General features: G+C 44.6%; 1 protein-coding gene across 2 annotated transcripts in view; it reads right to left on the bottom strand.

Annotated features, from left to right (window-relative positions):
• Positions 1–715: 715 nt before the first annotated feature.
• The window catches only part of efnb1 (ephrin-B1), a 223,205-nt gene continuing 197,195 nt past the window's right edge, over positions 716–26,725 (bottom strand). The window contains exons 3-5 of one of the 2 annotated variants that reach the window (XM_038774470.1): positions 15,174–15,266; positions 11,594–11,725; positions 716–2,868 (exon numbers count right to left, since the gene is read on the bottom strand). In XM_038774470.1, coding sequence (XP_038630398.1) covers positions 2,483–2,868; positions 11,594–11,725; positions 15,174–15,266 — 611 coding nt within the window. In that variant the 3' untranslated portion in view covers positions 716–2,482. The remainder of the gene's footprint in view (positions 2,869–11,593; positions 11,726–15,173; positions 15,267–26,725) is intronic. The other variant, XM_038774471.1, reaches the window with a different exon arrangement.

Raw genomic sequence — 26,725 nt, 5'->3', positions numbered from 1 at the left:
AGATTTAAAAGTTTGATTAGGCATTTTTAAAAATCTATTAATATTGCAGAGGAGTGATTCTTGCAAGATAAGAGCAGTCGCTTGGATTCCAATAATGGGAGCAGAGAGAAATGGTTGATTTTTGATCCTTTAACCTGAAAGTGGCTTCCAACTTTGTAGTCAGAATGATCCTGTCTGGAGAACAGGGAGAGCTTAAAGTGCTGCAATGGACTCAAAGTCATGTGTGTGCACTATCCTGTTGATTCTGTCCTCTGGCACCAGCCCTAGCATGGTCTCTTCAATCCCGCGATTACTCTGTTCCAAGAATGACAGCCAGGAGAAAATGTCCAGTTCTTGGATAATTCTGGTTTTAGGACAGCTGGATTTGAGACCTCTGTACTGGGAAACACAGGTATAATGGTCCAGGTTGCAAAGAGGAGGAATGATGCTAAGGTAACTAAAGAAGTAGTGATTAGGTTAACACCAAGCTTAGTTTTAAAAGTGTATTGATTGTCAGAAAAAGGGTGAACAGAGAGGAAATAAGTTTTACCATTTAGTTCTTCAAAACAGTGAATTGGAGTATAAGTTTGCGTTATGGGTCTTGGATCCATCAATAGGATGAGGGGAGGGGGAAGTGTGTGGAGGACTAGACATTTGAAACATAGGAAGAACAAAATGACTAAGTAGTTCAGTAAACTGAGAAAGACCACAAAGTTGCAACAGAGAGAGAGAGATATTTGATGGACAAGGTGATATTTTATTTAATTTTTTCTGTATGACATTAAGTTTCCTCAATTGATGGGGGGATGGAAAGAAGAATAAATCAATTTCAAAGTGTGAAATTGAACAGTCGACTGAGTCATTAAAACAGTGGCGCAGCAGAAAATTATTTCAGCGAATAAGCTGGGGGCTATAAACAGCCTCCACTGTAACTGCAAGAAACTACCAGAACTAGTCCGGCCCTTGCTAGTAGGTGCACACTTTCAAATACTCGAGTCCACGTGACTAAAATTAAGGAAAGAATTCCCATTCTGAATGAATCTTGTATATAAAACCATGACTGATAACATTTCCTCCACCCCATCAGTTGGAGGCATTTCATACCATCTTAAATAATGAAAATCCTCATCTATCTACAACATGTTCTGAAAGGCCATGAAGAACACACTCTCAAACTAATCTGTAAAGATAAACACCTGTGCATTCTGACCTCTGCCAGCAGCTTTAGCATCAGAAGTCCACTCCTACCTGGATAGTCTGTAAGTACATATGGATCCTCCACCAACGTTTAGCATCATGGCCCTGCATCTATACCTGGGAGCAAAGAAACACTTATCTTCCTCCTGAAAATTGTCCTGCCATCTCTTTGCTTTGTGCCATTTGAAATAGAAAGTCAAATTACACCTTTGTTTTTCTTTTGCATTTTCTTGGCCTGATTGGCAGAGCTGGGCTAGCTGGCCATCTTGAACATGTACTGCACTGCTGTAAGATGATCATTCCTTGCATTCAACACTAGGCAAGCCCAAGCCAATCAAGGCAAACCCTAACAAGATAGGTACAAATCATAGGCTGGTCATTAACTACCTTAAAAAGACCAACTAGCAATCAAATGTGCCCCAATTACAGCAGACCATGTCAACATTATCTTGGTTGTATTTCTTGCCAAAATATTTTCAAAAAGACTTGGGGGTGAGGTGGAGGCTTGATTTGTATATAAACTAAGGATAGATTGATAAGTATGTTTATAATTTACATAGATCACATTACAACAAAAATTATCTTTTAATCAAATATTGGGAAATGAGTAAGGGGGGGGGGGGGGTGTAGTTGAAATGAGCAAGCAAAGTAAATGTGAAATGTCCTTCCCCGCCCATCCTCACCCAACCCGGTCAGAGTTTTTGTGTTGCAAGTCTCATCCCCTGAGCAGTTGGAGTTCATAAAAGTTTGAGGCAGCTCCAAGGTCTCTGGGTTACAGAGAACCAACTGCTTCATAATCCTCGGTCTTTTTTAGTGTCTGTTTGGAGGTGCCCCTAGTTTTGCATTTGAACCGTGGCTTCTTCTCACACAACTCAAATCAGAGACTCTCATCTTCTTGTTACTTTTCAATCATTCTTGCCTTTGCAAAATGGAAGATAAAAGAGGGAGGGAGGAATTGTGTGATCCTCCCTCTTTCAAGCCTTTTACTGAGGGAATAGCTGTACGAAAAAGAAAGAAAAGGCTGTGGATAGACCCGGATCAATCAAGAACATTAACTCTTCAGCCTCCTTGGTTGCAAAGAAAAAGTCATCTTCCAATTTTCTTCTTTTTTTTTCATTTTTTTTCTCTTAAAACATAAGTTTGCTGAACTTAATACTGAAATCTTTCTTGCTGGCACTGTCATAGTTTTATCTATACTCTCCCAAAGACACTTCGTATAATGGGGAGTCTGTACATGTCAGGAGAAGATTTAGATACCAGAAATAGGCCAGGCGACACTCCAAATTCTCTCGCATTTTCCTGACTGTCAAACCTTGTAGTAGATGTTTGCAGGACTCTGTGGAGGCATCTCTTGAACAATGTACACTGGATGGCCATAGTCACCGCTAACCTTTTCATAGTGAGGACAGTAGTTGTTATCATTAGTCCTCAGCGGGATTATGATGTCACTGGGCTCCGAGCCACTATTTCCGCTACACTTTGGGCTGGCCAGTGTGTTGAGGGAAAGGACTGCTGACCTCTGCTGGGAACTCTTCCTGTGTCGCTTTCTGAACTTTATCAAGAGGACCACGAGGAAGATGATGATGAGGATAAAGATGATGCAACCTGCTCCAATTGCAGCAAAGAGTGCCATTTTGGAGCCAAAGATTCCCTCGTTCTTGTTCAGCTTGTCTTTAATCTGACTATCAGTAGCTGTTGAAAGAGAAGAGAAGAATTAGTGAGCTTTTTGATTCTGAAATATGTCTAAGCTCATCCCAAAAGGTAACAGCAGATTAGTTACTATAATATCAATAACAAAACTGGCTAAACTGCTTGTTTGCTTTGGACCTCTTGGAGAGGTGGTGATGTCATAAGTGTCAAAGGTGCAGGGCTGTTGATCGCTGCTCACTATTAAATCATTCTGGCAAGCAGCCGGCTCTATCCTCTTCAAATGTTTTCCTTTCTGTTTCCCAGATTTCCTGCATAATCCACACCAGACAGAACAGCATGGCTTGGTCACTCTGCATCTGAGCTCAGTATTGTCTTTGCTAGTACCCTATGACATTAGAAGACCCATAATTGACACCCGTGATTTTTTTTGCCCTTTCTAGAAGTTTGTGGCCGGACGCCTGGCTAAGGACTCAAGTTGTGGCTCGGCAAGCAGAGGAGGAGCCTTAAGGGGGTACATACTTCCTCATACCGTCATATATGGACAGTATATTGGTGCTCTAACACATGATCCTAACCTGGCACCCTTGTTGAACATTTTTGATCCAGCTGAACTACATCTAATTACAAGTCACATATTACGTGCATCCAAAAAAAGAGACGTAGGCCATTTAGCCCCTGGAGCCTGCACCGCCATTCAAAAAGATCATGGCTGATTTGTTTGTGTTGAGTTCCACATTCCCATCTAACCTTTGATTTCCTTGCCGAACAAAAATCTGCCTCTGCCTTAAAAATATTCCACCCTCTTCTGAAATTGCAGAACCCTCTTGAGAGAAAGAAAATTCTGCTCATCTCTGCCCTATAAAGGAAACACTTAGGGTGCGATTTACCAGCCTTGTCGTGCCTGACCTGGTGGCGCGACGAAGCCGATGAATCTCCTGTGAAGCCTCTCACGAGATTCTCAACGTGTAAGGTGTCTCCCGGGATTCGGATGAATCGCACGCAATGTTGCGATCTGGCTCTTGCCTGCGCTGGGTGAGATCCAGGAATACATATGGCTCATTTAAATATGTCTGCACCATATTGGGGCTGAGGAACTAACACCTTCGCCAGTGAGGCCTGGGCCAGGTGCCATTTAGTACTGGTCCACACAAATGTGGGCCAGGCCTAACGGCACCTGGGAGGAGGGGGTCTTCCAGGTTGGGGACAGGGCAGGGGATGCCCAGGCTCTCCCTCTAGCACCCAAGCACTGGGGCACTACCAGCCTGGCATTTTGGCACTGCCACCCTGTCACTGTCAAGGTGACCAGATGACACTGCCAGGGTGCCCAAGTGGTAGTACCAAGATGCCACGGTGGCACTGTCAAGGGTCAGGGCCTGAGAGGGGCCCATGAAAGGGGGTGAGGGGAAGTATGAAGGGTGGGGGGGGGGGGCAGGTATGAAGGGGCCTAATAATGTTTGGGGGTGGGTGGGGGGCCCTGAAAGGGGGGGGGGGGCCCAAGAGGGGAATGGGTGGCCTGAAAAGGGAGGGGCCACAGCAACCCAATAGCTGGGTGTCCTCACATGGGGGAGTGTGGGGTAATGCCCATGTGTGGCCATGTGGGCACCCTGGCACTGGCAGGCTAGCACCCATAAGGCACTTTCAGGATGCCAGGCTGACAGTGCCAGTGCCCTGGTGGCATCAGCAGTGGCAGGGTGCCACCCTACCCAGATTCCAACCATCCAGGGGCCTCCGTTTGCCAGGGAGACACCCCCCCCCCCCACCTCCAGTGCCATTCCGCCTGATCCCCGTTTGTGGGGACCAGTGCTGAACAGCACCTGGTGAGGCCGATAGATCCTGGGGGCCAGTAGAAGTGACGTAGGCATAATTAAGTGAGCAGCTAAGCTCACTTAAATATGCAAGTCTCATTAGGTGTCTTGGGGAGTAACAGCCGACGGGAATCCCAGAAGTGGCCTCCCGTGGGATCCACCGGCCACGTCCTGTTCATATTCCGGCGTGGTTGAATAATGGTGTGGATCTCACCCAAAAAGCTGGCGAGAAACACTCCACCAAACCTGCCCATAATGACACTTCCTTTTGGTTGAACCGTGCTCCTAATTGAAAAACAATAACCCCATGGGCGCGATTCTCCAGAAAAATGTCAAAGTGTGATAATTAGCAGGAATTTCTGCGAGCTTCCCGCCGCTCGGCCCAGCGAAACCGGTAACACTATTCAACATTAATTCATCCACTTAATGTGGCCTCACGTTAGCTGATTCACCGGGACGGCGCTCACCAGCCCCCGCCAACAAGGTCGAGCAGCACTTAAACTGCACTTGCTCAGCCAACCCCCAACGAGCTCGCAATAATGACGTCGAGGAGACCAGACCCAAGATTCAGGGACGCAGACCTGGGGAGGGGCTCCCGGACGGGGTGGAGACCAGGAGGGATATCCTGTTCGCCCGAGAGTCCCGGAGCATGAGCCACACGGCTGCCTGGGATGAGGTGAGGACAGCTGTTAGCTCGAACAATATGACCAGGAGGACTGGCCAGCAGTGCAGGAAGAAGGTCAGGGGCAGCACGAATGAGTAGAAACGAACGCCTCCCCTCTTCGAAGGGAGCATCCACTCCCAATTCTTCAAGTGTTCTCTAGCCTGAACCATACATGTGGCTAACATTGCCCTCTCTGTGTCTCTGCAGAAAAAGTTCTCCCACAATCGGTGGGAGAGGGCCCAGACTGACGGAGGTGTGCTGGACATATGAATCCTCACCTCCTTCAAGGAGCGGACTCTGGAGGTGACTGGGGTGGCCAAGGACAGAGCGGTCACCACATGGAGGCTGGCAGACGCTGCAGATGTGAGGAACCACCGGCTCCACCCAGAGGGCCTGTCAAGCGTGAGTAGTGATTGCCTTACTGACTGATCTGTCACTCTCACTGACCACATGTCCATTCTCCTGCAGTTCCTCCAGCCGACGGCGCCAGCCCATCCCGGGAGGCACCCTCTCCTGACTCTGAGGAGAACGCCTCCGAGGATGCCACCGTGGTAGTGGCACAGCTGTCATCCCCACTCTCCACCAGCTCAGATACATGCACACCTCAGTGGGACATGTTAGAGGTCAGGTTCCTGGAGAACAATCTGATGAGCACCACACTGCTGCTAATGTACATCAGGAATCTCCTGGCGAGACAGCAGTCGGAGGGCTGCTGGAACCCAGGACCCAGCTCCAATAGATCCATAGCAGCGTGGAGGAGTCCCAGAGGCTACAGGCGCAGGAGTTGGCGCCAGCAATGAGTGGCACCGAGGCCAACACTGCTAGGGTGGCGACCGCAGTGGAGAGCCTGGTGCACGACATCGGCACCATGAGTGAAGGTGTCCAAGGCACAGTCAGTGACGGCCATGGCTGAGGGCCCTGGCAGAATGACCGGCTCACTGGGGGATGTCACCCAGCACCAGGCTGATCTTGGTGAGGTTCTGCGGGACAGGTCCCACTCCCGGATGCACATGGCTGAGGCTCTGCGGAGCTTGTACCAGTCCCAGATGGGCATGGCTGAGGCACTGCAGAGCATAGCCCAATCACTGAGGAGCATCGCCGAGGGCATCAACACCATGGTGCGGACCATGGGGAACCGCCAGGGCTGATAGAGTTGGATGATGCAGGGGCAGCCAGTGCTCAAACTGGCTGCATCTCCATCCCATGGTGAACCCCAGGGCCCTTTGGGTACCGATCAGGAGGAGGGGGTGCTGAGTGCCAACCCTGACCCTTCCCATGGAGTGGCGACGGCGGCCACCAACAACCCTGAGTTCCAGGTAGGTAGGGTTGGGGAGAGAGTGGCGTTGGGGGCTGGGGGGGTGCTGCGCACCACCAGGAGTGGGGTGTTGTACAGCACATTAAACAACTTTTTGCACAACCGGTATGATGCCTCTTCACTTTCTTCCGCAATGCAGGCTGACCTCAGGATCCTTTGCCCATCTCTCCAGGCACTGGAGGCCGCTGACTGACGGGTGGTAATTGGATATGGGGTGGTTCTCGTTGATTGGCTGGAAATTGGGCTTAAATGGCAATAATTGGTTTCTCGCTATGCTACGGCAAGATCCTAATTTTGCCAATGGGAGCAGGCCGGTGCATCGGAAACTGTTAGACGCCTGGCGCGGTTCTCGGTTTTGGCCTCTCCCGCTATTTACCGGCCTCATTAGGCTTGAGCGAGAGTGCAACGAGGCCGGAGAATCGCGCTTTTAGTTCTGGACTTACCAACAAGAGGAAACATCATTCAACATCCACCTTGTGAAGACCAATCAGAATCTTATATACATCAGTCAAGTCATCCCTCGCTCTTCTGAATTCTAGTGGAAAGAAGCCCAACCTTCCCAACCTACCCTATTAATAGAAACTCATTATGAAATAGAAAACTGAGATCATTAAGTACTGCATTCCTTTCCGCCCCCACCTCCCTTTAAAAATCGCTCACAATGCAGCATATCTGTTCATAACAATGTATTAAAAGGCATCTATTTTTAGCTGCTCTAGAAAGCATTTAAATGCACAAAGCCCTAGAGCGGTAAGATTATTCTAATCGCAACCGAGCTGGTTAAAAGTTAGGAGGAATGATTAAATGTTGCTGCTTAGCTGCTGTGATGGCGGTACATCACAGAAATTAGGCCCCTTCCCATAGTGATGAGAAGGAAAATGAGCTGCATTACTGGTACTGATCATGCAGTAGCCAAGAAGCATCAGAATGTGTTGGGAGTGCGGCATCAAACCACATCACAAAAACAAAAATCATCTGAAGAATGATTTATTGAGTGCTGGTGTCAAAGTTCTGATTGTCTTTACTAAACCCTCAGAAGGTCAATGGCACCAAAAGCAGAACTTAATTAAGCAGAAAAAACATTCCAGTACAACAGAGAAAAAAACCCCAAGGAAATCAAAATAATATCCAAGAAAGCTTGCGAGGAACAATTCTGTATCAGTTCAGTGCGAGACAGAGAGGGTGAGAGTCAGAGACATAGGTATGAGACAAAAAACATGCAGACAATAGCGATGATTAAGCTCTTAATTAACATCATTTATCTCTGAAATATTTCCCCTTTTGATTGTATTATTACCATTGATTGTTTAATACCAAGAAGCAGGGTGCTGCTAAATCAACACCTAGAAAACTCTTGTCAGTCAGGGAGATTTCAATCTACTGCACGGACTTAGTCCAAACCTGACATTATCACACAAGTCATCCCTTTTATTTGGAACCATCCTGAGTTTAATTCAACCTTGCCTTATGAAGAGAGCCTTCGATCAGCTTTAATGCTCAGTCTATGCTGAGCGAAGTGATCTTAACCTTGCTGGCAGTTATGTACAATTGGTCTCAATGCCCTTCGGTGAGTTGCAGGAAACACAACCTCAAATCATTCCGGATTCTGGCTCCTGATTGCGATTGAGCAGCCCCTGCTGAAATGCACAGGTGACCTTTGCGTGAAAGGAAAATCAAGTCTCAAGGCTGTGAGGCTCCTGCGCCATGTTTGAAGAGTCATTGACACTCTATCCAGGTTCACACACAAGAACAACCATATGAATCCGACCACCTGAAGGATGATTTACTGGGCAATGGTAGCAAAGACCTGGATGATCCCCATGATAAGAAGCAAAGCTTAATCCATTTCTCAAGATATTCACCTTACTGATGGCAGTGCTTTCAGACACATTTGGGCAGATTTTCATTCTATTGCTTGAGCGATAAGAATGACCTGGGTGGAGTACAGGAAAGTTCACTGCCCCTAAGATAAACTCACTGATTTTCATTTCATCGAATTTAACAGAAAGAATATCCAACAGTTTATATGAAAATTTCCCACCAGATTTTCCTTTCTGCATTCAGCCCATGTGATGCTTCCTGCCCAGGTGATAAACATGAACATGTCGCCCTGGGACCTACTCCCTGGAACATGAGAACACTATGGCTGGAATTCTCCGGCTGTTGGGATTCCCTGTTTCCGCCGGCAGTACACCCCCGCCTGCGGGTTTCCCAATGGCGTAGGATGGCTTCAATGGGAAATCCCATTGACAAGCGGTGGGAGAAGAGAATCCCTCCTGCCAGCAAACGTCGTGCCGACGGGAAACACACAGCTGGGGGACCGGAGAATCCAGCTCAATAAATAGGAGCAGGAATAGGCCATTCAGCCCTTCCAGCCTGCTCCGCCATTCAATGGGATTGTGGCTGATCTTCTACTTATACACCACTTTACCGCACTGTCCCATATCCCTTGATGTTTTTCAGCTGCAGAAATCTACTGCTCTCAGTCTTGAATATAGTCAATAACTGGGTCTCCACAGCCCTCGGGTAGAGAATTCCAAAGAACCCTTGGAATGAAGAAATTACTTCCCATTTCAGCTCAGCTTCAACCCCTTGTTTTGAGTATGTGTCCCCAGCAACTCCAATCCTTTTTTTGAGTATGTTAGCAACTCCAATCCTAAATGTGTTTGCCTCTCTCTCCACTTGCTACAAAACTTCTCTAAATCCATAATTTTAACCAAGCTTTCAGTTCACTTGATGGAATGTTCACACTGTGGCTCAATTACCAGGTTTTTCCATTTTTTTTCCTGCTCTGTACCAATGCCTTGGGACATTTTTCCACGCTTAAAGCATTTTTAAAATGCGAGTTATTATCGTTGTCAACGTACTGGAGTGGCCACCAGGCTGCTTTTTGAAAAAATCTTTTCCTTTCTTCCAAGCGAATGATTTCTGATCCAAGTGTCAGCCTGGCTCTGTGATAACCTTGTCATTATCAGGACAGGTTCAAGCTCCACTCAAGGAATTGAGCACATCATCCGAACTGACAGTACTAAGGGAATACTGCAACGTGTCAGAGGCTTTTGGATGAGACACTAAACTGAGGTCCCGTCTGACAGTTCAGGTAGACTGAAAAGTCTCTGACATTATTTGGAGCCGTATAGGAAATGTTCCTGATGTCCTGGCCAACATTCACCAATTACCATACACCAACAATAAAAAAATTAACCGATCGCTCATCTCATTTGTTGCTTGTGGGCTTTTGCTGCTCAAATTGGCTGCCCATCAGCAGTAACAATGCTTAAAAAGTAATTTATTGGCTGTGAACCCCTTTCTGACATTCCGAGAGTGTGAAAAGTGCCAGATGAAAGGTTTGCTGTCTCTGTTGTTTCCCCTCGAGATCTCATCATCTCTTGCTCTTTTCAATCTTGTTACAATAATGTTCTTAGCTGTATCTGACATCCTAAACTTGAAAACGGTTGAACTGAATAATAAAAGCCCGGTGGGGCATTAATTATCTCAAGCAAAGCCTTCCCCCCACCATTTGGGGAGGATGTCTCAACTGTGAGAGCCAACGGCCAATCAAATGACTTGTAACCCTTTCGTCCCAGCAGCGCCACTTCCGCTGTGACTACTGCTAGGACTTCATCCAGTCTCCAAAGGAGGCCTTCGCTGGAGCCAGATAGGGAGATAAGTTGTGTTTTTTGTCAGAGGGACCAGGGTAGGAGGGGGGTGCAGGGAGAGTCAATAGTGGTTCATTGGCCATGGCACAAGTCTCTGCGGGGGAAGGGTGAAATGAGGAGAGCTGTAAGGGCACAGTATCCCCCTTTCTCAACTCGCGGAATGGACCTGGTGGGCTTCAAATGAGGCAGCCTTTACTCTGCGGCAGAAATTGTAGCGGGGCAGGAAGAGGCCTTAAGTGGCCAATAATTAGTCCAAGGGCTAGTGACTTGCCTAACGCCTCCCCAGTCACATATAATATTGCAGTGTGGTTGAGGTGGACAGGTGGGGAAGTGCTGGGGATGAAACCCATACCATTATACTCAATTGTACGCCCCTTCCCACCTGCAAACCTGCTCCGGGTACAACGAAAAACCCAGAAGAAAGACGGTTAACGGGCATGTTTCAATGTAACTGCTTTGAACAGAAACCATTGAATGTGTGAGCTGGACTGCCGAAGGAGACTGCCCTTGTGTAGCCTAATTCCACTTTCCTCCTCCGCACAAGTAATCCAGGAGATAGTAAAAGCTGTTGTTTAGGTTCAATGTGGTACGAATCCAGCTGCAAGGGCCGATGGATTCACAAGCATTTTCGTGAAGAGAATCACATTTTCCTTTATCACAGTGGACGTTACTGCTGGGAATTGAAACTTTCCATTTCATGCTTCAGACTTAAACTCCTTCTATCTTCCCAACAGGCAATCCCAGCTTAAGTAAGCACAGGTTAGTCACAGAGTAAAACCGTCTCAAATTTTCCCCCAAAGCGAACCACAGCCCCTTCAGAAGAGTACTCCCCTGCACCAACATTATCATTTACCTGCCCTTTCTCACACCAGACAACCTGTGATTCCCTCAGAATGAAATTTACAACTTAGCCCTGACATGTGCTGAAATAGGACCGAGTTGTATTGTTTAGCCCTAGACCGAGCAGGATTAAATGCCCAAAATGATTTAACATGGAACCTATGAAGCCAACAAAGGAGGCGTTAGGGAACTTTCTGAATTCACACTAACCGCAATCATTTGAAATGCATACCAAAAATGTACAATTGAAGAACCATTGAAATTAATGGTTAGAAAATTAAGCACAGTGCATCAGAGGTTCTCTTCCAGGACTATGAAGTCAGAAAATTATTTCTTTCTATCCTGTCAATCTGGGTTGCAAGTAAACCCAGGATTCAGAGGTGACAGCCCAATGTATTTACCAGCCTCTGGGATCATCCTAACATCATTAACTTCAGGAAGCAGAATTATGGAAAGACATCCTAGCAAGCTCTCTCTTCCTCACCTGTGTTCCCAGATTTATCTTCTGAAGATGGTTCTTTCCAGAGGGAGATAACGCTCTTCACTGTGTTGTCCTGGCCTTTAGCTGGGGCTCTTGTAGGGTTCTTTTCAATCAGCGTTGGTCTTGTGTTTGGATCTGGATGGAAGGGAGATGGAAATTACTGACTGCACCAGCTGTTTGGTACTGTAGTGTCTGGACCAGGGCAGGGTTCTTGGTTAACATCAAGGTGTCAAACGTAAAGACTGAGGCAGCAGCACATAGTATCAGTGCTGAGTTGAAAAGCAGTCAACTTTTGATTCTGGCAATGCCAACAGAGGTTGGGATGGGAAATTTGAAAGGAATGTCGGTTGATCCTCGATGGGCAAGGTGTGTTCACACCTTTTTAATTGATCAAGAAGTTGTCTGGTTGCATGAAGGAGTGGAATAAGGGCAAGTATACTGCCAAAGGTAAAAAGGGTGATATAAAACCAATGATTTGGAAATTTGGATGCACAAGCCTTTCATCATAGACCAGGCATGTATTAGTACATTGTGAACATCATAACCTAACCAGTGCATTCTAATGTGAACAGGTTGACCACATGCTTTTGTAAAAGCAATCTAACCTCCATGATCCCAACACATTTTTCCATCTCATGAACTGCCCTCAGATTTTTACCGTTCTGCCTACCTTCCCCTGTAGGTAGGCCAACTGCAATTCCTGTTGAGAGGTCGGAGCTATTTTTAGGACTAGACTACATTTTAATATCACTGTCAGCTCGCTAGTCAAGGGATTCAAAAGTCCATAAGATCCAACGCTGAGAAGAGGAAAGTTTTATCTTCAAGGGTAGGGGGGCAAGAGGGGTGGGGACGGGGTGGTAGCTTGTGGGGACAGGCCTGGCACCAGTTGAAAATGTTTTTGTGGTGCCAAGAAGAGCATGAATTTCCTCAACGTCAAAGCAGCATTTGACTGAGTACACAACAAGGAGAACAAGCAAAACTCAGGTCAATAAGAAACCCATAGTGGCTGGGGTCATTCATGACCAAAATTAAGAATCAAGGCTGTCAGATCCTCTCTCGGTTTCAATCATCCAGTCAAAAGACCCCAGTGCAAGGGTTTCTCTGTATGATGTCCTTGACCCAATCATCTTCAACTGTTTCATCAATGGCCATTCCTTCAGTAGAAGGTGAGGTGTGGGCTGCTCACTGATGATTCTACAGCTTTCATCTCCATTACTGAAGGAGATATGAATGAAGAATCCCATGTCAGTTGACAATATCCAGCTAAGCCTGACCAGCGGCTCTTAACATTCATACCACTCAAGTGCCCGGCAATAACCATCGCTAATAATGGTCAACAGCCTCTTCCTGATCTTCAATGGAACTACTGACTGAATCAGTGTATCAACAGTCTAGGGGTAACAACTGACCAGAGTCTTAACCTGCCACTGACAGATCAAATCAAGAGTTCAATGGAATACTCATCACTCAGCTAGATGGGTGGCAGCTATGACAACACTCAAGAGACTCAATGTAACCCAGTAAAAAGTAGCTTGCTTGATTGGAGTCTCCCTCACTGAACTCGATAGGCGGGATTCACTGACCTGCGAGACGTGTGTTTCTCGGTGGCAGTAGGGTGGCACGCCATTCGCTGGCAGTGGAATTCTCTGCTCCCGCCGCTGTCAATGGGAATTCCCAACAAAGCCACCCCATGCCACCATGAAACCTGCAGGGGGGTTGTGCTGCCGGAAGGATCAGAGAATCTAGTCGCCAGCGAACAGCCGGAGAATTCCAGCGAATTTCCACCCCCCCCCCCCGCACCTCCCTCTGCCACAGCTGAACTGTGGCTACACCATGTATTATCTTTAGGACGCTATCCAGCAGCTCACCAGGCTAACTCGGACAGCATTTCCCATGCCATCTGCCACTGAAAAGGATGAATAGCAGCAATATTACAGGAGCCTGCAAGTCATACATCCTGATCTGGATGTATGCAGCTATTCTTTTATCATTGCCGGATCAAACTTTCAGGAAACCTTTCCTCAATGCCATTATGAGGAAAGTATCAGCACAAGGGCTGCAGCAGTTTAAGAAGGCTAAACATCAACTTCTGAGAGTAATTACAAATAATCAGTAGATGCAGCCTTGCCATGAGAACAAACATTTTAAAATGACCAATACTGGGCAGTTCTGTGCTTTGGTAGCACAGGGCAATGACCATGGGCGTCAGGAATGTCCTGAAGTCTGACCGCACCACAGCAGAGCTGTTGTGATTTGTCCCTTTGATCTGGCACCATGATGAGAAAAACCCAGGACTGAGGAGAATGTTCAGAGTAGAATTTGTGGTTTGTTTCATGGGGACATTGCCGTGAGGGTAGGAGAGGGCATTGGCTGGGGTCACTGTGGCGGCATTATTCTGTACCTCGCTCAGAAATGTCTGCAAATGCTAACTGCTCTGTGTAGTGGTTGTCTCTCTGTCTATGTGTGTGTTCTCGCTCTGTACTTAGAATGTATCAGCAAGACATAGGCTGATAATCCCCTCCCACCCACCGACTGCTCCGACTATCCCTGCACTCTCATCCCCAACTCACATTAAGGAGGAAGAGGAAAGAAACACAAATTTAGTTTGGGTAATAATTAGCCACCATACCCTTGGGTTAATGAAAGGAAAATCAGCTGGGTTCCTGCTCCTGTGATTAGCCTCCAAAACTCCATGCTGGAAAATGCAGGGAGATTTTAAGATCATCCAAGGTTTAGTGACAGGCAGAGGCAAGAATGGAAATACGGAGACACAATCATACAAGGATGTGAAATACAGATGGACAAGCAGATGGATAAAGGATGGGGTTTTCTGGCCCCGTTGTGGCTGGTGCCGTGACGGGAGATTCAATGGTACAGCCAATAGTCCAGTGACTTGGCGCAACCGGACGATCCTGGTAGTGGGTGGGCGGGGCCAGGACATCCCACATAAAGATACTGCTCAGCAACACACATGCGCATACAAAGATCCCAATAAATGGACTGTTGGGCAAAAAAGTCAGTTGCACCTAAATAGCTAGACAAAAACAAATCAGACATAATTGCACACAGGCATAAACAGGATCCCCAGAAATTAGACGCATGCATATGAATGGGTGTCAACTAAAAGTAGCGTTAGAGTAGCATTAAAGTATTTTCAACAAAGAGTAACATTATAGTAACATTAAAGTACTGATCCAACAATGTGACTGCGCAGGATAACATTGTGTTTTTGGTAATTCTTGGATTCTCCACAGAATGAAACTCAATGATCAGCTTTAGGACCCAACACTGAATACATTGCATGTTGGGTGTACATGGCAGTAGTGGATGGCAGTGGCGAGGAGGGGAAAGAGAAAGGCTCAGGCAATCCTCTTTTTTTGAGCATTAATATCCTGTTATACCAACTCCTCAATGTCCAGAGGCTTTACTCAGCACATTGAAGCTAAAATCAGTACTGCAAATTGGGACCCCAGAGCTGTGAGTGGACATGTTGTAGTTTTAACCGATCATATTGCAGACAGCTGTGATTTTAGTTATCCATTTCAGGAACAAACCATGGAGTTAAGATAGAGATTCACTTTACCTTGTCCAACTTTCATAACTATCTTCATGGATCGAGTTTTGCACACTCCACCATTTCTGTTCTCCAAACCTTCGTATGACCCATTCGATGTAGCTGCAAGAAAGAAAAAACTCAACATTATTATCCCATTCAGTAATTCTGTACAGAGCAACACTGTCAAAAACAGGAGATATTAGAGAATCACAGTGAAAGTACTTTTCATACAGTGAAATATTCTCAAATGTAATTAGGTGAGTAATTGTCCTGTGGCATCAACGTTCCATAAACTGCAATGAGACAAATAAGCAGTTGATACATTTCTTGATTGTGCTGGATGAGGGAGCATATTGGACAGACCTCCTTCAGGGGAAAAAATAGCTCATTGAGTAAAGGCACCTCAGAACCCATCTTACTTTGTCCAATCATGGTATTTAAACACTAAAGTCCAAAATGCGGCATGCACAATCTCTGATTTCTTTACTGACCAGAATCTATTAAATATATTTGCTTTACAATCACCAATAATCAACCAGAACCAAAGTTATCAATTGATGTTTTTTTTCAGTTTCTGAGAACCAGATTGACATCAAAATAGCCAAGCTTGGCACCATCTAACCACTGCTTCTTCATTTCCCATGACCCCCACATTACTGTTATCAATGTTGTTGGTGTTCTGTACTGCGGACATTAAGCTGGTTTTCTCTGCATGAGGTCTTATTTTTCCTGAATGCAGGAACATTTTTATTATTTCTCGCATCAATAAATTATTGTTCCCAGCTGTAGGCGAGTGCATTGTGTACAGGCTGGAGTAATGGCAAGATGGGAGTCAGGTCTCCCTCCACTACAGCAAATGCTACTGCTGCTCACAGCAACTCCTACCAAGTTGTCTGTTGTCTTGATAGGTCATGCTCATCTGTCTTGTACATTCAGGGGATGAAGTGGGGGAAAGTGGGAGAATAAAGCAAAAAGAAAAAGATTGTCAAGAGACAGGTGAGTGAAGTGAAGGGAGAGAGTGCAAAAGTAAGAACACGGGTGTGCACAAACTGTGAGGGAAGTGCTGCCAAGATTGCATCATTGCCGCCAGCTATTATTAAATTCCGTTCTGAATACATGAACGTGTTTGGAATTTTGACTGGAAGGCGAAGGCTTTTGTGTCTGCTGGGATTTTATGGAGGTTGATCATCGGTGTATAAGCACAGTTTTTTTTTTAAAGCTGACGTGTTGGAGCTTGCCAAGTGACCTTATAACTTACAAAGAAGTAGCAAGGAGAAAATCACCTTCGTCTCAAATCAGAGTTAGAGCCGGAAGTTAGATGTGGAAAAATTGAATTGTTAAATCTCTTTGGACTGACATTTTTCACATTTAATACCAAATACAAAATCTTCTCCCACGCCACCATTTGGAAGGATGAACTTCAAGTTTTAATACCTTACTTTGTTAGGCAGAACTTTGGTAACTTTTCTAAGAATAATTAATCGGGAGAAAGCCAGCTTCAATGGAGTAAGAACAGATCTGGCTGAATAAAGTGGAGTCAAAGGTTGGCAGGAGGAATGGTAGCCGAAGAATGGGCTACCTTCAAAGAAGAGATAGTGGGGAACAGTCAAGGTATATGCCCTCAAAAGGCAATGGACGTCAAACAAAACTATAGCACCCTAGATTTAACAAAAAGATGGAAATTACTGAAGTAGAAGTGTGATTCTGAAGTGTGGGTAGAAAATAGAATCGAGAAACAAGCTGAATACAAAAGGTTCAGGGGGAAGTGAAAATGCATGAGAGAAGCAAGAGGGAGTATGAGAAGATACTGACAACTAACATAAAAGGGAATCCTAAAGTATTTTAAAGACATAGGGGCTGGTTTAGCTCACAGGGCTAAATCGCTGGCTTTTAAAAGCAGACCAAGCAGGCTAGCAGCACGGTTCAATTCTCGTACCAGCCTCCCCGGACAGGCGCCGGAATGTGGCGACTAGGGGCTTTTCACAGTAACTTCATTGAAGCCTACTCGTGACAATAAGCGATTTTCATTTTTCACATATAAATAGTAAAACAGTGGTAAAAGGGGGAGTAAGGCTGATTAGGATCTAAATAGGGGAATTACACATGGAGGCAGAGGACAGAGCTGAAGTGTTAAATTAATACTTTGCATCTGTCTTTACTAAGGAAGAAGATGATACCTAGGCTATGATGAAAGAGGAGTCAATTCAGACACTAGAGAGTTTAATGTTGATGAGGACATGATGTTGAATAGACCGTCAGTACTTAAAGTGGATAAGGCACCAGCATTCGATGAGATGCACCAAGGATACTTGAGAAAGTGACAGTGGAAATTACAGTCTTCCTTAAACTTGGAGATGAGGACTGGAGAAGTGCAAAGGGTACACCTTTGTTTGTAAAAGGGTGTAAGGTCTAGCAAGTACAGGTGAGTCAGTTTAACTTTGGTGGTGGGGAAACTTTTACAAATAATAATTCGGGACAAAATTAAACAAATTTGAGTTAATTAAAGAAAGCCAGAGTGGATTTCTCAAGGAAAAATGGTGGAGTTTATTGTGAAGAGATAACAGAGAGGAATGATGAGGATAATGCTGTTGATATGGTATACATGGACTTCCAAAAGGCATTTGATTCAGTGCCGCACAACAGACCTGTGAGCAACGTTACAACTCATGGTATAAAATGGACAGTAACAACGTGGATATGGAATTGGTTGAATGACAGGAAACAGCAAATAGTGGTTAGTGTGGATGCTTCTCAGGCTGGAGGAAGGTTAGTTGTTGGAAAGAGTGGACAGTTGGAAGATGAAGTTCAATGTGGAGAAATGTGAAATGATATATTTTGGTAGGAAGAAGATGGAAAGACAATATGAAATAAAGTTACAATTCTAAAGAGTGTGCAGGAGCAGAGGGTCTGGGTGTATATGTGCATAAATCATTGAAAGTAGCAGAACAGGTAAAGAGAGCGATTAGTAAAGCATACGTTATCCTGAGCTTTATTAATAGGGGCAAAGAGGTTAGGTTGAACTTGTATAAGACACAAACTTTACCTCAGCTGGAGTATTGCTTCCATTTCTGGGCCTGCACTTTAGGAGGCAGTGACGTAGTGGGATTGTCATTGGACTGCTAATCCAGAGATCAGAAATAACTAATGCCCTGGGGCCTAGGTTCAAATCCCACCGTGGCAGATGGTGAAATTTTAATCCAATAAAATCTGGAATGAAAGTCTAATGATGACCATAAAGCCATTGTTGATTGCTGTTAAAACCCCATCTGGTTCATCATTGTCCCTCAGGGAAGGAAACCTGCCATCCTTACCTGGCCTGGCCTACATGTGACTCCAGAGCCACAGCATGTCATTGGCTCTTAAACGAATACCTTCACAGCCTAACAAGTCAGGCAGTTCAGTTCAAGGAAAGTTAGGGATGGACAATAAATGCTGCTTAACCAGTGATTCCTGCATCCTGTGAATGAATAAAAAAAGGAAGGATGTGAAGACATAGGAGAGAGTGCAGAAATTATTCATAACAATGGTTCCAGGGATGAGGAACTTCAGTTATGAAGATGTATTAGAGAAGTTAGAGACAAAGAGAAAGTGGAGAGGGGATTTGATAGAGGTATTCAAAAGCATGAGGGGTCTGGGACAGAGCAGATAGAGATAAACTGTTCTCACTTATGAGAGTATCAAGGATGAGAGGGCACAGATTTAAAGTAATTGGGAAAAGAAGCAAAAGCAACATGAGAAAAAATGCACTACCTGATGGTGTGATGGCAGCAGGTTCAACTGAAACATTTGAAAGGGAATTTGACTGTTATTTTAAAAGGAAGAACATGCAGCGTTGTGGGGAGAAGGTGAGGGAATGGGGCTAGATGAATTGCGTTAAATGGCCTCTTTCTGGGCTGAAACAATTCTGTGAATCATGAAGCAAGGTTAGCATTTGGTGAAGTTATTAAACTGTTGCATACTGAGCAGTGATCATCTGTTAATCAGGCACTGTATACAATTTTGATGTAAGTAACCACACATGCGTGTTGTCAGGGTGGGGAGAGATGGTTGGGTGGGAGGAGGGAAGTAAAGTTTATTGATCGGTCGCTTTGAATCAGTTGTTTGAATTTAATCCTTGCTGTGGAGTGGACTTTGTGCCTCTCCAGATAAATGGAACAGATGATTTTTAAATTGTTCAATCTGTGTGCAAAGTTAGAACTGATAAACATATTGCATCTGAACTTGCTGTAGATGTGGTGACTGATACAGTAGGAAGGGACACAGCCTGCATTTGGAACACAGACCTACACCTCCATCAGAATGTGGGCCTCTGGCAGCAGAATCTGATAGCTCTAGAAGGGAAAATTAAATTAATGACAGGAGTTAGGGGCAAAACAGATGGCAGATGAGCCGAATTGTATATGGGGAACCAGACATAGTTGGTCTGATATAAGGCAATTGTGAGAAATTGCAATTGTCACTGGTAGCCATTGTTCAAATACCACAAAGGTTACGAAGCATGCTATATTTAACAACAATGGGAGATGGTTTTCAAGTGGCTAGCTGAAAGACCTGTCACTATAGAAGTAAAAGTGATACTTGGATAACTTCTCAAGTAACATGTATTATCTGGAAAATGAACCCTGTTAGTGGTTCGCAGAAAACCAAGGAGACATTTTCCAAAGCATTAAGACAAAAACTCTTGGATACGAGTACAGATAATAGGAATTATCTAGACCACAGGAAACCCTAGTTAGAAAGCAACATCCCAAGGACTTATTAGCCACCTTTGTGTACTCCATGGTAGCACAGTTCAAAAGTTCGCCACCATCCCCTGCTAACATATTAAATCTCAGTAATTCAGGAAAGGTTTACCATGAAATTCCACATTGCACTGTGCTCTGTGATTTTTAACGATCATACTAGAGCTGACATTATAGCCCCACAGAGTGTATTGTAGACTTGAGATGCCTGACAGGGAAACACTCTGAGAAATGTCAATATCTCCAGCAAGGATTAGGCAGCTGAAATGCTCGAGGGGTCCAAGATCTTGGGGTCCTTTTTACTCCAGCAATCGCGGCATTGGCCACTGACACTAATCCGATTGATCGGCAGTTCAGAGGGTGGGCCCTCCACCCCAATGAGGGGCAGAAGTCTCATTTGGCCCTCATTAGTCCATCCAGCAGCGCTTTACTGCTGCACGGGCTGGCGGTGTGGAGCGTGTGAGCTCAATGCCGACTTGGTTTCCTGGGATTGGGTGCTGTCCACCTCCCATTCCCCCCCCCCCCCCCCCCACCCCCTGTATTATTCAGTCCAGTGGGTTCAATTACTTTAAATTATTCTTTGATTTTTTATGCCTTCGACTAAAAGGCTCCTTTATACATCGTGTGCACCTCAATCGATTAGCTTAATTTCTGAAGTACCTACTTATCTGAAAAACAGTCAAATGATTAGAGAGCACAGCCATCAAAATTGAAACTCCCACTTAGTAAAGGAAACAAAAGGGTAGAACACTGTCAGAATTAAAACTCATTGAAATAGCATCCCCTGTCCCACAAAGAAAATTGAAACAACTATGAGATGAGAGCTAATGTCTGTTGGCTACCAGTGCAGAATCTGTTTACATTCCTCCTACTGAGGCACAATAACATTTTTTGCTGGCTGCCTATTCAGGACTGGTTATGCATTCAACATTCATTAATATCATTCCTGGAAGCATTCCAAGCTGACCAAGGCTATCTATTTGCTCCCTTGCTTTCTGGACCAGGCTCAAGTTTAATGCTGGTTTGAATTATGGACGAGTTTGATGTGCTCAGGTCTGATGAAGACTACATTTGGTTATTTTATACACACACTGCCAAAACTGTTTTCACTTCAACTATCAAGCTGGCAAAAGATCACAAATGTGACTTTGTAGCATTCCCATCAGAAAGTCCGACGTCCGAGTCAGCTCTTTTGAGATATTTGTAACTGTCAGGATCATCGCAGTGCCTCCTGCTCTAAGGCATTCATTCCCAGAACCTCCAATAAGTGATATGCCTTAACCTCTCTTAGTATTTTCCCTTCTCTCATAGTTAATTGGCAAGTGTTTCCTCCCCCAATAGTTTTGTGTGTATTAAGTGAGTAGCTAGGAATGCACTAACCAGAACTTTGGCAGATTCATTGCAATCACCAATCTATGCTGAGTTATTAATCCAGATACAATGCAATAATGAAGCCAGGCCAGGTATAAGATGGCACACCAACCTGCATTCAATGCGCTCAACCCACGTATGGATATGACATTATACTCAGCATGGTATATTATACCTTGCAATCGTGTGATCAGTACAGTCAAGATCTCTTTTCACAGGCATTGGAAACTAGTGCCACCCCAGCATAAACAAGCCATTGCCAAACATTTCGAATCTTCAGCTTATTAACTCAGTAATTCCAATAGACTAAGAAACCATAAACCTCAACTGATAATTAAAATTTTCTAGTACATTAAGCTTCCATTTAACCAGGAGCTCAACAGCACTTTAACAAAATAATGACTTAAATTAAATATCTGAAAGACACATCTAAAGATATTTGTGCCAGCAGAAATGTATGTTCTGAGCATCTTGTCAAAAAGCATTTTGGATAATGTGTCACAATAAGCTTTTTGTTCCAGTAGATGTGTCTATTAAGAGTCAGCTTTCTTTGTTTAACGTTTTCCTAATTTATTCATTGGGTGTGGGCATCATGGACAAGGTCAGCATTTATTTCATATCAGTTTGGTGAAGGTATTCCTACAGTGCTGCCGGATAAAGAGTTCCAGGATTTTGTCCGAGTAATTTGGAAGGAAACCTGCAGTAGGTAGTGGTATTCCTATGGTTCAGTTACCCTTGTCTCCTTCTGGATGGTAGAAGGTATGGGTTCCCAAGGTACTGGCAAAGAAGCCTTGGTGCGTTGCGGCAGTGAATCTTGTAGGCGGTACACATTGCTGACACTGTTAGGTGACCATGATGTGGAGATGCCGGCGTTGGACTGGGGTGAGCACAGTAAGAAGTCTTACAACACCAGGTTAAAGTCCAACAGGTTTGTTTCAAACACGAGCTTTCGGAGCACGGCTCCTTCTTCAGGTGAATCATTCACCTGAAGAAGGAGCCGTGCTCCGAAAGCTCGTGTTTGAAACAAACCTGTTGGACTTTAACCTGGTGTTGTAAGACTTCTTACTGTTAGGTGAGGAAGTGAACATTTAAGATGGTGAATGGGGTGCTAATCAAGAGGGTTGCTTTGTCCAGCATCAGGTTTATTGAGAGCTGTTGGAGCCACGCTCATCCAGTAAGTGAAGGGTATTTAATCACATTCCTGACTTCTGTCTTGTAGGGGATAGACAAATGTGGGAAATCAGGTGACGAATCACTCAAAACGGAATCCCCGGCATTTGACTTGCTCTTGCAGCCACAGTATTTAAATGGATCATCTAGTTCAGTTTCTAGCCAGTGTTAAATCGCAGAATACTCCTGGTAGGGGATTCAACAATGATTCCAGTGAACGTCATGGAGCGGTGTCAGAATTTATTTTGTTTCAAATGATCATTGCCTGACACTTGTGCAGAACAAATGTTACTGCGCACTTATCAATCCAAGCCTGAATGCTTGGTATCTTGTTTTGCACACACAGGCTGTCATTAGGAATTCTATGGTTACCTGAGGAATTGAGTGGAAATGAAAACTGTCAAAACATCAGCATCCCCATTTTTACCCTTTTTATGGAGAGAAGGTCATTGATGAAGCATATGAAGATGATTGGGTGAGAGCACTGCCCTGGAGCAACTTCTGCGACAATTTTATATTGCTTCTAATCCTTCAGAGCTGGCCTTGGGGAAATGGCAACTTCAGACTATATCCGGTACAGAGAAGAGTTCGCAACTTTATGTATCAATGATTAACAGAGCTAGTAGACGTGTCAGCACAGCTACTAACCGTTAAGTACAGAACAGGGTAAAACCCCATTCATAATTTTGGTTTGAAATGGAACAACATCAATAGGTAAAGCACTATCACTTGAAGTGCAAAAATCGTTTTGGGCTGTTGGATGAATTCTTAATGGCCATTTAGTGTGGAACTAGGTGCGCAATTTGCTTACTTGTGGAAGGAGAGCTCACTAGAGGAAAGAAAGACATTCACACTGCCAATGTTATTCTTGCTGGCCCAATATGGCTTCTGGGCCTGCCGTAAAGGTATTCATAAGTATTAAAACAAACATTAAGGAAACTTTGATGGAAAATACTGATTGTCGCTATGGGAACCAGGCATGGTTGAGATTTTTAACAAAGCAGGCATTATGTCTGAAGAAAAAGTAATTAGGAAAATTTAGTTGGTACAACCTATCAAATAAGGAAGGCAACAAGTCTCCATTTTAGGCATCTCTTAATCAAAATAATTGGCTGATGGCTTAGGGTAAATGCACGTTGGCTTGACATCACACAGCAAATGTAATTGTCGTAGGCAGTTCCCTCTCTTGAACTAACTCAGCCCCAGCCCACATATTGAATTATTCATGCTACAAGTATTATGAATAGAACAATTTGTGGCAGCATCGTGTGGGTTGTCAGCACTCATCAGGACGTCCATAATGACCTAAAGCATCATCACTCATTAAACGTTCCACGTAGCCTCTTCCACAGAGACATTTATTACAGCTTCTCAGTGGCCTGGCGATTTCCAAGGAATATAAGAAACATCTCAGAGAGAATCAAATGTTCGGCATGCCAAGTCTGCAACACTGCAAACTATTCCTCACTGTTGTTATGCGGACCGGCAGGACCAACCTTGGATTCAGGGTCTCTTTTTGCCTCCCTCTCCCAAGAGATCACATGGCTGCTGAGAAAGTATCTAATCATCATTCTCCAGGCATCATGAGTGTGGGGCAGCTTTGATGGGCCAGCTGGTCTTCTCAAACCTATCACTTTCATATGGCTGCATGGAGGACCATGCCAATGATCACAATCCAGTAACTGGAAAATAAATACGCACCCACTTACTAGACTCGACTATACCAATGCTCTCCTGGCCAGCCTCCACATTGCTCCCTTTGAAAACTACAGTTCATCAAAACTCTGCTGTCCATTTCCCAACTTGCAATATGGCCTGTTCACCCAACATCCTTGGGCACACGGAGCTACCTTAGCTCCCAATCCATTGAAACCTCTAAAATTCTCATCCTTGATTTCAATTCCCTGCACGGCTCCACATTCCCTATTTCTGCAACCTGTGCCAGCCGTCAACTGTTTGAGGTCTCTTTTGTCCTTCAATTCTGATCTCTTGTACACCTCTGATATTTATTCTCCGGCATTTTCAGTGACGCCTTCAACTGCCTAAACCCTAAGCTCTGATGTTTCCTCCTTAAACATCTCCACATATTGCCCTCTCTCTCTTCATGTAAGATGCCTCTGAAAACCCACCTTGTGACAAAGCTTTTGACTTTCATGTCATTCAATATCAAAAGCTATTTGATAGCACTTCTTTTGAAGTGCCTTGGAATGTCTGGCTATGTTAAAAGTGCTTTAAAAGCTGTTGTAGCGGTGCTTCATGTTTGGATAACCTATGATACTTCACTGATAAAACAGTTTGCCAATAATCACAACCTAGACTCACTCACAAGAAATAGCCACTTGCACTGCTTGTGCCCATAAAACTTTATTCAAAGAGTCACTAACATCTGAGGGAGTAGAAAGTTGGGGTAGAATGAAGGAACAATTAAAGTGATCTGCAAAATCCAAGTACAAATGCTGGAATTTCATGTAATAGAAATCAGAATTTGTTGCATTAATCACCACAAATTAATGCTCGGTTATTGGGAACTGGAGCAATGTGATACAAGAACAAGGCCAGCAGTGTGGGTTCAATTCCCGTATCAGCCTCCCCGAACAGGCGCCGGAATGTGGCGACTAGACTTCATTGAAGCTTACTTGTGACAATAAGCGATTATTATTAAGCAATTATGATAAATAAGCCAACTTGGTCTTCTGGTTTTCATAGAAAATGGATCAAACCATACAGCAGGATCTCCGGAGCACATCAAAATTCAATGCAATAAAGACAAATTTATATTCTTTAACGATGTAAACTAGTGGTCCTGACCCATCTTATGTTAGAGGCAACAATTTCTGTTTAAACAGGATGATTTCAGATTTTTATTTGCTGATTGGAATTTTACTACTGGGTGCTGCACAGAGCATTGTTGAGCTACTAAACAAATCAGCTTAGCATACCAGCTCAGTGAGTGTAGACAGCAGTGTGCCTAATTTATCAGCTGTGAGCCTGTTGATACTCGTGCTGCAAGGGCTCCTTTGTGTCTCTTTCCTTTCCCTCCCTTTCAGCAGTCGATAGAACTGCTCCCGTGTCTCCAGTGTGCTTTCTGAGCAAGTGCCAAGTAATATTCAATGTGAACTGTTGATTAGGAGAGGTTAAATATTTAAGGGGAAAAATAGTCAACTGAGCCATCACCTAATCCGACACATTAAATATATGGTTGCTGTACAGGTAGCGAGGCCTCTCGCACTTCATTTATATTCAGAGCTGTAAACAAATCCTAGGTGCAAGGACTTCATCTGCAAGCCATTTCCTGAGATGTCAACTCACACAAAAAAACACTGCAAGGGTGAAAAGCTACAAGCTGCATCTGTCACATTGTCCACAGGGGATTATCAAGTGGCATTAACGTACCCTTCCTGTTATGAAAATGTGCTTTTCTCTTTCTCTCCTGAAAGATCTGTCTAGGTTGTGCGACATTGGCATGTTCCTTGTGTTCTATTGCTACAGAACGAGACTTTCACTTGCACTATGACTGTTCGGTGAGTTCAATCTCTGTGCAGCACCCAATTTATCTTGTGCCCCAGCAAGACAGTGGCAAGGTAACAGGAAGGAACTCTGATAAACATACTGGAGGTGGAAAAGCAGAAGATTGAATCTCATGGGAAGGCCTACAGAATAGACCAACTTTAATCTGCGTCGTTTACATTGTGAGACTAAGAAGAACAGTGGCAGACAATCAAGAAGCCCCTGAAACTTGCAAACTTGTTCTTTTTATTTTTGGATATCGGTTCTTTCCCCAGTGTTAGGGAAATGTGTATGCTCCAGCCCAGTGTGAAAATCACACAGCTCCTGTAGTTGGTCTGAGAGCAGGCTAAATGTGCAGCAGTGCCAGAATTATATTTATTACTGCTCTGGCAGTACTGCATTTGCAAATCAAACAAGCCCATCCATACCTTTTTCTCAAAATGAATATCTGCCTCCTCACGTTGGCCTTCAATCGTTTCTTCATCCAGGGATGATTATAACCTAAATTGTTATCCCCCAATAGCCAATTAGGCCGACTAAAGTGTCATATGAGGGAATTACAGACCATGGGTCAATCCCCCCCCTTCCACCCTTGACCCACTCCCCACCTTTCCCCTATTGGAAATGTGACTGGAGCCCATAGTTGACTTGGTGGCAAACTCCCAGCAGCAGGCCTAGGGAAACAGGGACACATCCTGTAAAACATGGATCCACTGGGTTGTGAGGGCCACAGCTTGGTCACAGGCACCTTGTAGAAGGGTACCCTCTCTGAATGGACTGGCAGCTGTG

Source organism: Scyliorhinus canicula, chromosome 17, assembly GCF_902713615.1.
Source record: "Scyliorhinus canicula chromosome 17, sScyCan1.1, whole genome shotgun sequence".
Classification (NCBI taxonomy): domain Eukaryota; kingdom Metazoa; phylum Chordata; class Chondrichthyes; order Carcharhiniformes; family Scyliorhinidae; genus Scyliorhinus; species Scyliorhinus canicula.
This window is presented reverse-complemented; position numbering and strand designations above follow the sequence as displayed.